The sequence below is a fragment of the Notolepis coatsorum genome (assembly GCF_963971535.1).
Source record: "Notolepis coatsorum genome assembly, chromosome: 6".
Taxonomy (NCBI): Eukaryota; Metazoa; Chordata; class Actinopteri; order Aulopiformes; family Paralepididae; genus Notolepis; species Notolepis coatsorum.
Window position 1 is genome coordinate 110,729,957 of NC_140170.1, and position 16,815 is coordinate 110,746,771.

Genomic DNA, 16,815 nt, shown 5'->3' on the forward strand with positions numbered 1-16,815 from the left:
ATACAGTGTCAGTGCGACTGTGCGACTGCACCTACCGGCTTGTTCACAGAATCACACCACTACAACCATCACACAAAGAAAGAAGAAACCGGCCAAGCCATGAAGATCTGGACATCAGAACACATATTCAAGTGAGTAGCCTACTTTATTTACTATTACACAATGTTTTGTCGCGGACTCGCGGTGTCAAGATAGCTGGATGGTGGTGTGCCACTGTGCCACAGACGTCTCCCGCCTGTCAAACTCACTCACGAATTCCCTGTTTCTGCTCAGAGTGTGACAGTAGATTGGAGACGGTAAACGGCTTAGTTATATAGCAAGTCGTAGATGACATTTTCCGCCAGTGGGTAGGTAGTAGTACACATCCAGTGTCACACATTTGTGGCCCGATATTCACTGACACTGACAGTCTGTCAGTGTCTGCTTGCAGAACGCGTAACCGAATTGCGTAACCTGCTAGTCTGGTGTCGCAACCTTTCCCCTATATTTTGCTACCTTGATTTACGTCACATGGCAACCTCAATACCTCTACATTCCTCCATGATAATAACCACCATCCACGCCGTTATATCTCTACCTACCGGCTACCGGGGAGCTTATAACATATTAAATTGAGCATCTTTGGTACCTTTGACGCCGTTTCCCACATCAAAATAGACAACCTTCTTATCTAATTTACGTCTTGAGTAGACTAGATTAGGAAGCTGTTTTGCATTTGCTATAATTTAACACATCCATCCATTTGACTAATTCCTCATGATCTTCATCTCAAAATACACACGTTTTCTCTCAAAGTCCTCCTGGTTCTTAGATGCATAACTTAATGATGTTTAATACAAATTGTCCATCTGCAGCCATCCTTGGGAAACCGTGACCAAGGCAGCTATGCAGAAGTATCCCAACCCCATGAATCCCAGTGTCTTTGGAGTGGACGTTCTGAACAGAAGCCTGGACAAGCAGGGACGCCTCCACAGCAACAGACTGCTCAGCACAGAGTGGGGCCTTCCATCCATAGTCAAATCTGTAAGTATGAACACCTTTGATTTTGAGTTTGTCTGCAGGTTGCATCCATCAGAAGGAAAGCAACGATTGGAAACACTATAGTTGTGATCTTGTTCATCTGTTGTTCCTTCCTTCAGTGTAACTGCCTTTACATTACAACATTACATTGACAGTGTAGTGATGGCAGAATGGAAGTAGATGGAAACACATCTAAGTTGGTAACAAGTAAAGAGAGGATGGCTTCACCCTCCTTTTGGTTTTGATTTTATTTGTGTGGCTTTTTTTGATCAAGTAGGACAAGGCTTGTAACTACATGGTGTTCATATATTCACAGCTCTGATACATCATAAAACCAATGAGCACAGTTGTCAGGTAGGCTAATGCTCACTAGCTAGCGAGGATGATCTTTAACCCCCCGGGCTATTTCTGTGAGTACAAGACCTGCTCACTGTTTGGATCCCTGGATAGCTTCCCGGCGTTGTGTCTGGCACAAGCTGTCCAGGACGCAGAGTAGTCATTCCTGTCATTGCCGAGCTGTGATCCTTAACGACATGTGATGTAACTCTTCCACCCCATGTTAGCGATAGCAAGGGCTTGCTTTGTTACAGTGGCTGCTAGAATACTGTGTAGTATTTAGTATTTCCTTTGGCAGCTGTGTAGTAGAGCTATAGAGCTGGCTTTTGCCTGCACTGTGAACATGGACAGCTGATGATGAGTGTCGTATTCGATTTATATAGAATAATCTTCAGGACGAGGAGATTGCATTTAGATATTTATTCAAAGGTAAGTACTAGTTAAGCATGAGTGTAACTCCATCCACGGCTGGCAGCCAACTGACTGTCAGGACCCCTTGTCAGGTATACATAATAGGAAGGTGCGCCTGGCGCGCCTGTCGTAAATGATATATTCAAAGCATGAATATTACAGTAAATGATATATTCAAAGCATGAATATTACATCCTCTTTCTTTTAAAGAAAGCTTTATAAGCTATGAACAAAATTGAAATAAAGAAAGGTTGTGCAATACTCTGTAAGAGTTTCTTTGTAAACAATAACAAGTGCGTTACCTGTGTCAGGACCAGGCAATGTAAACAGGTAGGATTAATATGTTAAACATAAAAGATTCATGTATCAAGGTATTACAGTTCGTATTGTGTGCCCTCTTATTCTGGAAAGTCTGCTTTAATATTTGAATACTTCAGCTGTGAAAAGGTATGTATTCATGGCTTATTTGGTCGTGTGTCTCAACACTCTTACCATATGCAGTTCTTATTTGTAGAATTAGCTTGCTAACAAAATGGGAAAATATCGACAATTAAGCAAGGTAAGTAGGTCATAGATTCAACACATATAGTAAGTCATCATTTCAGCATACATTAATATTTTGTTACATTTCACCACCCCCCTTTTTTTTTTTTTTTTTTTTTTCATTGGGGTAAATGGTGTTATAATAGGGCAGCGATCCGCCTGCACCCTGTACATTTATAGGTCTAAAATGTCCCGAGGCTTCACTGCTCGGCCGGATCTGGTGTAGTATGAAGCTGAGTTCTCTTCTGAGTCCTCTGACAGTTCAGGGTCGTTGGTCTCCGGCGGTTGATCGACGCTCTCTGGACTTGGCATACCGTCGCTGTCCTGGAAGTGTTCCTCTTTTGTGTCCCTCAGGTGCCTGCGGTTGCGGCGGTATTCGCGTCCATCTTGGGTGCGAACGTGGTATGACCGCGCAGTGTCGGCTGGTTGTATGACTACTGCTGGCCTCCAGCGTCCATGTTCTTGTAGCCTGACAGATTCACCACAATGTAGTGGGGGCAGCGGTCTAGCTGACCTGTCATAGTATTTCTTCTGGTGCTGTTGTCTCTGCACTCGCTTGTCATGTCCATCTTTGGGGCTTACTACCCCTGGCCGCAGCTGTTGGTTGGTGCTCGGGAGGGTTGAGCGTAGCCTGCGGCTCATCAACAGCTGTGCCGGCGATTTGAAGTTGTCGACTGGGGTGTTACGATATTCCAGGAGGCTTAGGTACGGGTCTCTTCCGTCTGCCTTAGCCTTGTCCATGAGTGATTTTGCCGTCTTCACAGTTCTCTCCGCTAGTCCGTTGCTTTGCGGATAGTGTGGGCTTGACGTGACGTGTGTAAACTCCCACGACTTGGCGAATGCCTCGAACTCTTTAGACTTGTATTGTGGTCCGTTGTCTGAGACTATGGTCTCTGGGACGCCATGCCTGGCACAGGCTGCCTTTAGCTTGTGGACAACAGCTGCCGATGTGGTGCTGTGAAGTCTGTCTAGTTCGAAGAATCTGCTGTAGTAGTCGACGGTCACAACATAGTCCTGGTTGTTCCAGTTAAAGAGATCTGTCCCTACAACCTGCCAGGGGCGGTCTGGGATACGATGAGGCATCATGGGCTCCTTGGTGTTTGATGGGCGGCGCTCTTGGCATATTGAGCACTTCTCCACGACTTGCTCTATATGTCTACCCATTCCAGGCCAGAACATGATGTCTCGTGCTCTCAGTTTGCATTTTTCCATTCCCATGTGGCCTGCATGGATCTTGATCAGCATCTCTCCTCTGAGGCTGGTAGGGATGACTATTTTCTCCCCTTTGAAAATTATTCCATTCGTTTTGGATAGTTCATCTCAGTGATTCCAGTATTCGGTGATGTTCTGGGGGCATTGTTTTCTTTCCTCAGGCCATCCCTCCAGGATAGCCTGGCTGAGCAGCTTTAGCTGTGTGTCATTGTCTGTTGTTTCTCTGATCTCCTGTAGCCTGTCGTCGTGTACAGGTAAGCTGTTGTATACCATGTGTACCTGAAGGTCCATCCCTTCACTGAGACCGTCGTCGTGAGAGGTGAGTGATTTCCTGGACAGCGTGTCGGCTACTGGGATGTCTTTCCCAGGGCGGTGCACGATCGTGAAGTTGTACTTGTGTAGTTGCAGTATCATCCTCTGTAACCGCGGTGGGGCTGCGGCGATCGGCTTCTTCATGATCGACTCCAGGGGTTTGTGGTCAGATTGCACCATAACATGGCGACCGTAGGCATATTGGTGGAAGCGTTTGAATCCATAAAGGACTGCGTACATCTCCTTTTCGATTTGTGCGTAGTTGACCTCGCTGTCCGTGAGTGATCTGGATGCGTAGCTAATGGGCCTTCCTTCCTGCATCAGCACAGCACCCAGACCATACTTTGATGCGTCCACTTGTAAGCTGAGCTCCTTATCTGGGTCAAAGTAGATGAGGACTGGCCCAGGTTCACTGGTAAGTATGTCTTTCATCTTTTGGAATGCAGCGTCGTGCTGCGCGTCCCACAGGAACTCATTCGATTGTTTAAGCAGCTGTCTCATGGGTGCGTTGATCTCGGAGAGGCTCGGGGCGAACTTCGCCAGATAGTTGACCATACCTAGCACGGTCTCCAGTTCTGCACGGCTCTTTGGCGCCTCCATCGCCTTGATGGCAGCTATCTTGCCTGGGTCAGGCTTCATGCCGTCAGCTGAAAGGATGTGCCCGAAGTAGCTCACTTCGGTGGCTCCGATGGTGCACTTGTCTGCGTTGAGCCGAACGCCTCTCTCCCGTGATCTCACCAACATTGCATGTAGGTTCTTATCGTGTTCTTCTCTGGTCGCGCCATATACAAGGATGTCGTCTACTATAGCTGCTACTCCGTTCAGTCCCTCGTATGTCTCGTCGATTTTTCGTTGGAACTCGTCCTGGGCAGAAGCGAGCCCAAATGGTAATCGTAGGAATCTGTATCGTCCAAACGGTGTGTTGAACGTCGTCAGCTTCGATGATTCTGTGGAGAGCTTGATGGACCAGTATCCCGACCTTGCATCCAGTACGCTGAAATAGCATGCGCCTGTTAGTCTGGGTGTGATGTCCTCTAGTGTCTGCAGAGGGTAGTGCGGGCGCTTGATAGCCTTGTTTAGCTCCTTAGGATCCAAACATAGTCTGAGCTTGCCTGTGCGTGGTTTCTCAACAATGACCAGTGCACTGACCCACTCCGTTGGTTCGATGACTCTAGCGATGATCTGTGTGTCTTCCATACTCTGTAGCTCCTTCTTTAGTCGGCCACGCAGGGCGATCGGTGTCCTTCTCAGTGGGCAGACTACTGGCGTGGCGTCTGGGTCTATATGGATGTGACACTCTCCTGGGAATAGTCCTATCCCTTTAAACACGTCGTGGTATTCTTCCATGATGGTCTGTTTATCTGTGTGTGCATTTACTGACAACACTAGTTTAATGAGGTCCATATTCAGGCATGCCTGTAAACCTAGAACTGGGGGTGCCTGAGTGTCTACTATGTAAAAGTCTAACAACATGCCACGCTCTTTGTATTTACACTTTAATGTGCATGTGCCCTTTATCACTAGCTTCTCTCCACCATATCCTGTCAGTCTGCGTGAAGTAGGCTGTATTTTGCGTTTATCTTGTAAACTGTGATACTCTCTCAAAGGAATTACATTTACTTGTGCACCTGTGTCTAGCTTAAATTTAAGCTCTGTGCCCTGTTTTCCTACTTGTATGTCTGCGAACGCTTGTTCTGTTGCATCAAATCGTCTGTCTGTCACGGTGTCTACATACAGTTCGTCTGACTCTTCTCCTGACTCAGAGCGCATGCTAATCTCGTGTACTGACTTTTTCTGGAAACTACCGGCCCTGCAGACTTTGGCAAAGTGGTTCCATTTTCCACACTTTGTGCACTGTTTCCCCCTAGCTACACAGTTATCCCCTTCCTTGTGAGCTCTACCCCCACAGTATCCACAGTTCTTACGTGTGTCTGTGTCGCTCGCTCTGTTCGCTCTCTCTGTCCACTCTGCTCTGGGGCGATATCTCTGTGCGCTATACTTCTGTTCATGTCTGTGTACCTCGTGCACGAGCTGCTCCTGCGCGCTGCTCGTGGCGCCAGTAAAGCTCTTTATCTGTGATTGTGCTAGCTCGTGGGCTCTAGCTATATCTACCGCTTTGTCTAACGACAAGTCTGATCCAACGTTTAATAGTTTCTCTCTTACTTTTGCTGAGTGTATGCCAAACACTATGCGGTCTCTAACCATCTCATCATTGTTCACATATGCACAGTCCTTCACGAGTAGTTTCAATGCAGTGACAAATTGTTCAAATGACTCGCTAGGTTGCTGGGTTTTCTCATGGAATTTGTACCTAGCGAAAATCGTGTTCCTCCTTGGAAGTACATATGCTTCGAAATTGTCATAGTAGCTCTTCAATACCTTTGCTTCATCTGCACGAGAGTCCATGTGTTGTGAATGTCTCTCCCTCTTTCTCCGCTCCACAGTAGCAGGTAGCTACATTTCTCGTCCTCTCCTTTCTTCTTGAGTGGGCCCGAAAACATTAGCTCTGCATGCTGCCTGAACTTCTTCCATTCTCCCGGTAAGTCCAGAGAATCCCAATTCATCCGTGGCGACGGGACTCCGTTGATATCCATGTTCATCCTGCTTCTGACACCATGTCGTATTCGATTTATATAGAATAATCTTCAGGACGAGGAGATTGCATTTAGATATTTATTCAAAGGTAAGTACTAGTTAAGCATGAGTGTAACTCCATCCACGGCTGGCAGCCAACTGACTGTCAGGACCAGCGTTTCCGTTAGCCGGTAATTACCGGTTTTTGACCGGCAAAATCTGTTGAAGTCCGACTTATTTAATATCTCCGGTCTTAATGTCCGGTGAAAATAATTCCCTGAGTCTAAGCACAATTTGATTATTTGAATTGTATTAAAATAGGCTAAAATTAAATAGCCTATGCGATGAACGAAACGATCATTACATTTGTTTCCTCGTTGCTTCTAATAATGACAACGACGTTGTCAGCGAGAGCTTAGTGCTGGGTGTGCGAGTGCATGTGAAGCTGCAGAGCCAGAGAGGCAACGGCACAATGCAGTATTCCATCAGTACTCCAATTCGGCCATTTTCAGCCAATGTTGGGTGGGGGGCGCTGTTGTGCGGTTCCCAGAAAAGAGCCAATAACAGCTGAATGAGCTTCTCTGCAGCGCCATACTCTTTGCAAATAAGTTGTTGCGAGGTGGAGAGAGTCGTCACGCAAACCACGATAATGTTGCCGCCTCTCTGCTTTCTCAGTTCTTCGCTTGATATAATTAATACAAATGTCCAATATAACGGAATTCGTTAGCTCATAAAAATGTGATTATAACTGTTTAGTGTCGGACCGACTGCCCACATACGCGGTCTATTTTAGTTCAAGTCAGCAGCAGCACGGAGTATCGAGGGACTTATTTTATTTGGAATATATTAATTAATGACTGTATACGCAAAAGTAGCCTAGTTTTAAGTAATAATATTATAAATCTACATGCCTTGAGGATGACATTCTTTATTCTAAACTATGACCGGAATTAATCTCATTTGTCCGGTAGATTGAAATCTTGCAGGTCACGGAGACCGACAACAATTTTTTCTAACGGAAACCCTGGTCAGGACCCCTTGTCAGGTATACATAATAGGAAGGTGCGCCTGGCGCGCCTGTCGTAAATGATATATTCAAAGCATGAATATTACAGTAAATGATATATTCAAAGCATGAATATTACAATGAGTTCATGATGGTCAGGGCTAGAAGGTATCTGCATTTCCAATTCAATTGATTATACCTTCGAAAATCGATGATCACACAAATCTTTTTTTTTTCATCTCTATTTAAAGGATGAGGCCAGTATAGTTGCATTTCTTCTACTCTCAATACTTTTCCTACTCTCTCCTACCCATTAGGAGCTCTAAACTGAGAAGCCATATGTCCCCATTGTATGATAAAGTTATTAGATACAGCCAGGCTTGCGTTCCTGATATCAACTGGGGTTGCACGCACCTAATGGCGCCACGTGCATGCGCGCTCCCGGCGCGTGCGCGCGCTCCCGCGCATGCGCATAAATGTCCCCTCGCTTGAGCACAGACTACAGACAGTGCCTAATTGCCTCTACGAATGGAATGTAACACATATCATTCACAACAAGTTAGGTGTGAATGTATCTGAGAACGTATTTAACACACCTGAAGACCGGCGCTATTGATATGCAAAGTAGCCCAGGTGGGTACTTATAGCGAGTTGGCGAGTGCAGCGCATTCCTGTGTGCGTGCACGCACTTTGGCTCAAATCTGACCCTGCACGGAGTGCAACCCCGTCCCAAGAGCAACGCATGCCTGGATACAGCTCACAAACACATGTTTCCAGTTGTAAATATCGACCTATGGATGGATGTACAGTAGTAAACAGAACAGCGTTGTCCCCCAGCATGCACATTGTGCATTATACTCCAGTCCATGCAAAAGTGCAATGCCTGTGTTCATTGCAACAAGGAATTACAGTACAGCTATGTATTTTTTATTATTATCCTTTTTTGGAGAACAATGGAGTTATATGACTTCTGGATATGAGCTAATCTGGTGTTGGCTAGATGGACCATACTTGTAAGAAGGAGAAATCCATTATGGGTTTTGGTCTTTTCATAGGCTAGGTTAAGGTTAGGGTTAGGTTTATAAACAACTTTTAAGGTGAACATTTTGCAAATACCTTCTAGCCATGGCCATTCATGGTGGATGATTTTTGGAATAAGATCAGATTGAAATTTTGGATGATTGAAGCATCTGTGTATCTTCACCTGGAAAACAAGCCAATTTTAAATTGTGACCTAAAAATCGTTCCGAAATACAGTATGTTCTTAGATCCCTGTTTGGGCCTCTCAACTCAATCATGACTTGAGTGAATGTAGGCATAGTTAGATATTCTTCCAGCACTCAGTTTCAGGATTCAAGTTCTGTTCAACCTATTGAAAAATATTGTCAAACATTAGCCAATAAGCTCAGCTGCAGTCCTTTGTTGCTCACCTCTCTGGCTCAGATCCCTGGGAAGGTCAAGCAAGGTTGGTGACATCTATTAATAACAGCACTAAGTCCTGTGACAGTGTGCATCACTATGGCTGGCAGAGTGATTGACAGGTCATAAATGTAGCTCAGTAATCTGATATTCTCAAACCAAGCCCCTTCTATGCCTTCTGTATGTACAGCAGGTAGGATATGCGTGCTGCTGAGTTTGCTATTGTCCCGTGACCAGCCCGCTGAGGGGCTAAATCGGTACTTTAAAAACATGACCTCTCAGACCACGTGTTGTCGGAATACTCATAGAGAACCTTTTATCAGAACTGAAATTCAGATTCACCAACCCAACCAAGCATGGGGGGGGGGGGGGCATGCCTTTCCTCTTGACTAATAAGGCAGATTATATTTCATATGAATCTCTTGGCATTGTTGTGACAAAGTCTGGCATAGATTTACACGTGACTAAGATGTTGCGAGCCGAAATGTCTGCTGGGAGTAGTTGAGAGTATATCGAATGCGTGGTGGAACAATATGTCTCGTCTGTGATTCATTTCAGTTGCAGTAAATTGTCTCTTGTTTTCTGTCTCTCTATAGATCATTGGAAACACACGGACATACACATACATTCAGGAGCACTCGGTCGTTGATCCCAAAGAGAAGATATTTCAGCTTCAATCCACAAATGTGAGTATCAAGGCATCATTATTATGCATGAATGCATATGGTTGGGCGATAGGGAACAAGCACTAAACTGTCCAGATCTACGGTACAATGTGTCGGCTGTTGTGTTCATATTTTACAAGTGACCCGCGTCCTACAAAACGTTCCTCACCAAACGCCCATGTACAAGCGACAGGGAAATTTACCAACACACTTCTCTCTCTCTTTCTAACACACACACATGTACAAACACACTACCCCTCTCTCTCTCTCTGCACATAACCTTCAACTTGTACACACATACACACACACACACATACACACACACACACACACACACACACACAGTCTCTCTCTCTCTCTCTCTCTCTCTCTCTCTCTCTCTCTCTCTCTCTCTCTCTCTCTCTCTGCACATAACCTTCAACTTGTACACACATACACACACACACACATACACACACACACACACACACACACACACACACACACACACACACACACACACACACACACACACACACGCACACACACAGTCTTCTCATAAGTATACGTCTTTATCCAGATATCTTGGATATCGTATCTATAATTCCAGATATCTCTGTACGTCATATCTATATAATTCATATTATGTACGTCAATGCGCCACTTATTTTGTCTACTCCTGTATAAATACTTTGTTAGCTCGCCATTCTTTAGAGATCTGGGCTACTGGGCCATTGCTGTAACCTGGGTCTCTCCATGTTGCAACATGTCATCCTGTCAGTAAACTCGATCCTTAATCAAAGGCTCTGTTGTCAGCCTCCATGCATAATATCTGGTCAAATTATTCCACATCAATGAGACCACAGTTGTCAGAATGTAGCTCATTGCGCCAGTCCTGCATACAGCAGGGGAAAGAAAAACCATCATATTCAGACAGACCTTTTTTTAAATATCGATAAATATCACAATATTTGCTTAGGTATAGAAAATCATAAGCCAATTAATGCTCATATTAGACTGCATGGTGTGATACATGATCTGAAATCTTAGCACTCTTAACACTTTGATGAACATTGTTACTCAGCTGATAGAGTTGTACCCTTCCTGCTGTCTTGTTGTACAAAACTTGTAAGTAGCTTTGGATAAAACGCGTCAGCTAAAAATTACTAAATGTAAATGTTAATATTTACCTTTTTATCATATTCTCAATATCAAAATAACCCATGATAGGATAACAAATAGAAGATGAACTATACATATCAATGTATTGCCCAGCCCTGTGAATTCATCATATATTTGAAGAGGTCAGCCCATGATCTTTATGTTCGACCTTAAAGGAGCACTTTCAACTGATTTACAACCTTAATTCTGTAGTTCCCGATCCTACCAGTGATGTCATCAGGGACATTGAATCATTGTGTTGTGTTAATTACAGCACCATAAAATTATGTAGATGAAAACATAGCAATAGGGACTGCTACACATTATCATTTAATTGAGCTGTAATTAACACAATGATTCAATGTCCCTGATGACATCACTGGTGGCCATATTCAAACTAGTTTACTCTCAATAACTGTCAAACTAAATAAAAGTTAAGTCTTTAAGAAGTATTGCCTTACATCATACTTGTTAGGACATAATAGCACTTCATATGGTTATGTAATGAATTTGCTCTTATGAAGCCCTTTTAAAGGGGAACTATCTTATAAATGGCCTTTTTCAGTGTTTAGCATTGTTTCATAGCTATGTGGACTTATATTAATATGATCTATGTCTCTAATTCTCATTTTGGCGCATTCTTACAATTCTCCTCTCACAATATTCACCCTCACTGAACTGAGTCATCTGAAAATGTGCTGATCTGTGATGTCAGAGATGTCTCAGCTGCATAATAATGTGCACGGTTGGCCCCTTGCAGCACCACCGTGGCCTCCCAGGCTCAAAACGGCTTAAGATCTTGAGGTAGAAAAATGCTGTTTTTGAGTAGTTGATTAGAAATACAAAACAATGAATAAAAAAAAATATTACAGAGGTGTTCCATAGACTCACAGGAATTGTGTAAAAGTGCCCAAATAGTGAAAGAAATAGTAAAATAGTTCCCCTTAAGTGTTTACAAAACAGTTGTTCTCTCACAAATATTTCAACCAATAATACGGACAAGCTTCCATGATCCAATTTTGCACCGGACTGTGTGTGTCAAAGCGAGGAGCACCCTATGTGCAGTGTTCTGACGGGTAAATCACCTCTGGAATGATGCCTTGCTCGTTCCACCGGCAGTTGGTTGACATTTCAGAGCATTCATCACAACGCTCGGCGGAGACACGAGTGAGGAACTAATATTTGAACATTCCTCGCGCCAGCGAGTATTGGAACTCAGAAGATATTTCATATCTGAACTATTTATAATGGTTATTTTCTCTCTGTGATTCTGTAGATCACCCTCACAAATCTGGTGTCCGTGGATGAGAGGCTAATATACAAACCACACCCTGAGGACCCAGAGAAGTAAGAACTTTCTCCTTCTACCGGAGTCTTGGTCGTATCGTGTAGCTATGACTACTATTAGGCATTCTTTTCTTCTCCTTTGTGTTTCTTATTGTTCAAAAACCTTGCCCCCTCAGAACCATCCTGACCCAGGAGGCCATCATATCGGTGAAAGGAGTCAGCCTCAGCAGCTACCTGGAGGGAGTCATAGCCAGTACCATCAGCACCAACGCTGGGAAGGTGAGAGATCCCTCAGGATGAGCCTCCCTCAGAACCCTCAGATCTCCATGGTGTTCAAGATAAAGTTATGACTATGATCTTGGATAGTCCGGCCTAGTTTTGTTAACGTAAACAAAGGTCTCTCCCAAAGACAGAAGAGAGCTGAGTCAAGCTCAGAGATGGCTGAAACAGCATTTATTTAGATTTCTTTCTGGCCGTCTGTCAGTCCAAAATGGTGTGGTAGCAACATGCCATTTAGAAAGAAGAGGGAAGAGGATCCAAAATGGGTCGTCAATGTGGCAAGAGCCTTTTTTACAAACCTGGGTCCCAGGGGTAGACTGAATTTGTTAAAGGAACACAGCAACATTATGGGAAATGTACTTGCCATCTTCTATCTATCTTCAAAGTCAGACAAGGAGATAGATACCTATTCCCCCTCTGTGCGTTCAGTAGAAAGCGATCCGGCTACAAGCTAGCCTAGCTTAGCACAAACGAATGGAAGCAGATGCGAATCACTAGCCTAGATGTTGGTCAAACGCACCTCTCTAGTGGTCCGTCTCCGCTTCTATTCATTTGTGCTAAGCTAGGCTAGCTTGCAGCAGGATAGCTTTCTACTGAACGCACAGAGAGGAAATTGGTATCTATCTTCTTGTCTGACTCTGGAGAAGACTGTAAGCACGGTAATTATTTCCCATAATGTTGGTGTGTTCCTTTAAGTTTGAGTCATGGTGTGAAAACAATGTGATCATGTACAACTAAGCTCAAATATGTCCATATTGATTAATATTGTAATAAGTGTTCATGTACTTTGTGAAATTTCAGATTTTGTTGCTACAATCAAAATAGCATTCATAGGCTATACCTTAGGTGTTTGTTAGATTTCTGTTCCATGTGAAGTTTTGGTTTTTATTCAACTTTATTCAACTGTATTTATTTTAGGTATCTTGTAGACTGATTCTGTATCTTTATTTTTCACTATCAGGGACGTGAAGCCATGGAGTGGGTGATCAGGCGGCTGAATGCAGAAATCGAGGAACTGGCCACAGCTTGCGGGACCATACGCACGCCCATGGCCGCTGCGGTCGCAGAGGAATGACCCCCCTCTCTCCTCGTCCCCAGCACTTTGTCTGGGCAACAAACGTCAACTGTGCCAGTATAACCAGACGTCCCTTTATGTTGCTCTAACGCTGTTTTTAATTTTTGTATAATGCCTCCAGGAAGAATCCTCTTTTCCATAGCATGACCTACAGTACTATCTACATTAGATATAAATGTCATGCAGCAGATGGCAACATAAATGGATTCTGGCAGTGTAATGAGCAGCCAGGTGGACTATATGTGGAGACTCATAGCGAGAGGTGTTGGTGGCACACTCTGGGACCTGGTTGAACACTACTGGAAAACGTGTTCAGAGGACCTGTGAGAGCGGCCAAGGTTAGCAGAGAGATGCAGTTTGGGCATCAACTGACTCGGATGCAAGGTGCCACTGCCAACATGTAAATACCACCCTTTTTTACTTGACACTTTAAAAGTATGTTTGCCAGCGGTAATTTGGTCTTGCGTAAAAGACCGCACGAGACCAGTAGGCCTACTCCGACGTAAACCCTGTGGGTTCATAGAGAAGGATGGTTTCATGGTGACATGTGTAACGTAGTGGGCGGGGCATGTCCCAGGAGGTACTGAACATTCTGTCTAGAGTTGGCAGAGAACAGTGCTCGTCAGGGCACACGGTTGGATGCCATGCAGGCGCAGCAGTGCGACTAGGTTTTAGGATGAGTGAGTGGATCTACAGTTCTACACAGCCTTATTAGTCGGACACAAGATATTAAGCGGTTCTCAGTCAAGTTGCACGTGTGTGAGTCACCCTCTCGTCTATGTTTTCCCTCCACAACCTCAACAATTACTGGAAAGTCTGTATCAGGTGTAGCCTGCATACAAGCACTGCACTGTATTTATTATTAACTGCTATCATTATTTGCTATTTATCTACTGTAACGTGAAGGGATCAAGGACAGGTACATCACATTCTTCTTCAATGAAGTGATGTAGGGGACCATCTCAAATGCAGTGGTTGTAGTTTTGATTTTTGCTAAGTAAAAAAAGAAAACTAGTTCTAAAGCTTTGTTTTGGCTGCTGCTGCTAGCTTAATACTGTAGCAAAATGTGATTGCTTGCACTTTGACCATTATACAGAAGTGTGTTCCCCTTTTTTGATAATCCAGGTAACAAAATAATACACAAAGAAGCTGCTAAACATGCTGCAGGAGCAGAGGTCATGGATACCGTGTTCTCACAGATCAAAAGTACTTACAACATGCATTTGAGACAGTTCTCCTTCTTCCACCTGCTGTATGGTGATTGTGAGTTTTTGTTTCTTTTCATACTGTTAACCTATAACAGTGATATTTATTGAGTGAAATGAACGATGGAGTTAATTGTGATTTGGGTTGTCCAATGTGAAATGTGTTGTTACAAGAGGTAATTTATGGCTTCAGTCTGTGTGCCATTGATAAAATAACATGCTCAACAACATGATAATGTACAACTACTAATGTATGAATATGAATATTTTGTAAAGCACTGTGTAGAGTTAACCCTCTGGGACCGAACAGGTCATTTCCAAAGGCTGTAGCAGGCTCTAAAGCTAGAGCGAAGATAGTATCATATGAAATTACTAGAGACCTAGCTGGAAAGGGGCTAAATATTTCTCCAAAATGTTGCTACATTTTGAGGTGAAGAATGAGCATGGCTCCCTCGCTGGTTCCCGGATGTGTTAGCTGTGAAATTAAACTAGCATAGCATGGGATTACATATACTGGGAACCAGCAAAGGGGTCCCTTTACCTTTCACCTCAAGGTATCTGAATGCCAATGGGCTCAGTGGAACCACAATCACCTTTACATCTGTATTTATTTTTGCAGTTTAGTCCCATCTAGTTTAGGCTAGAAAGAAACAAGAAACATGCTGTTCTTTTATGCAGTGCAAAGATGAAAATGTTTAACTAATGGGACCCATTCAGAACTTGCTGCAGCAATCTATTACACAATTGAAACAAAATAGGTTGGCTATAAGTAGGTCTCAGGGGGTGTAACGAGAGATATGAGCACTTGACTCACATTCTATATGTTCCAAACAATGCTAAACAATGTCTTGTTATTGAAAAACCAAGGAGTTAGGAGTTCACCGTGCCGTTCTGCTTTTGCGCTACCATGTCGGTACTTGTACTATGTTTTATAGAGCCCAGGAATATATATTTATTTATTTATTTTATTGTAAAGGATATATTCTATTTTATTCCGAATGGTATTCTAGTCGGTGGCACCGAAACACTTGTTTTGTGACCATATGATTTTGCCAAAATGTTAATAAGACGAGCGCTTTCGTTGTTGAGAGATTGAGAGATGAAGAGTTCTAGAACTAGTTGTGTAACCAAAACGTGAGAGCCGCTATGTTGTGTTATGGCCAAATGCTGAATTATAAAGAAGTATCTCCCTCGTAATGATAATCAAATGATGGCTAATAGTGTGGAGGGTAATAACTTTTATAATCCTGTTTATTCTATTTGTCAGAATGACTCCTTATTCTGACAAATATAAATGACAAACTGTAAGGAATATTATCTTCCATTTCAAATGGAAAGCGATGAAATCTCTCTCTGTCAATGTTCTTAACTTGGATTCAAGTTGGGTTAAAAGAGCTGGTCTCATTAATGGATGAGAAAGAATAAAGTCACGTGAATGTAAGTGTTGTATAAATTGTTTTATTGTTTTTCTTTTGTGCGTTTACTGTGTGCCTTTATTTTCCTTCTACATTGAACTTGGGGCATTGCGGGAAGTTGTCCTTACTTTAGGCCACTGCCACTGGTCCAGTGATTTCCAAAGCGGGGCTGGGGGACTCGCAGGGGCCCTTGAGGGGTTGCTAGGGCTCCCATTTAGCATAGCCCACTATTTAATTGACTAAGTATGACAATGAGAAAAGGAACTACAGCCCCCTCAGCATCCATGGGGCACCGGTCAGGAGAGTGAACAATTTCCACATATCCGAGGACTTGACATGGAACACACATAATATGTCAAAATGTCAACACATAATATTGGAGGCACATGCTTTTTGAATGCTGAGAAGTTGTCCTATCTGTATGAATATTATTTGAGACATTTTAAAGTAGCCTACATTTCATTCCAACAGGGTACAGCCAGTGTAGGAAACCTCCTTTTGCTATAATTGCCCCTTTTGTTATACATGTACAGCACACATGAATTAAAGTAAATTGTGTTTCAGATTAACTAAATTAATTTGCAGAATTCTTGGATCTAATGTAGCTATTTTATGGGGTGCATTGCTAAGAACAAATAGAAGGTCGAGCAGGCAGCTGAGGCCACAGGCATTGAGAGAATAAAGGTAAAGTAGCCTGTACTTTCCAGGTAGTCCACCCTCTCAGTATTTTTCACTGTTCATTGCAACGCCCCAACCCTGGACACCTTCAAAACTGCTCTTAAAACACACCTCTTCACCAAGGCTTTCCCCATCAGTTAGTTTAGATTAGATTAGGTCCATTATGCCTTACCTGCCCTCATCCCCCCTTTTTCCCCTACTTCCCTAGCCCTATTTTTTTTTCTTGATTGTGAAGCGA

General features: G+C 43.4%; 1 protein-coding gene across 1 annotated transcript; it reads left to right on the forward strand.

Annotated features, from left to right (window-relative positions):
• The first annotated feature begins 2 nt into the window (after positions 1–2).
• prelid3b (PRELI domain containing 3) lies at positions 3–15,836 on the forward strand. Its single transcript, XM_084315980.1, has 6 exons — positions 3–131; positions 855–1,023; positions 9,430–9,519; positions 11,915–11,985; positions 12,102–12,204; positions 13,166–15,836. Exons 1-6 carry the CDS (start codon positions 100–102, stop codon positions 13,277–13,279), a joined length of 579 nt encoding a protein of 192 aa, XP_084172106.1. The 5' UTR covers positions 3–99; the 3' UTR covers positions 13,280–15,836.
• The last annotated feature ends 979 nt before the right edge of the window (positions 15,837–16,815 follow it).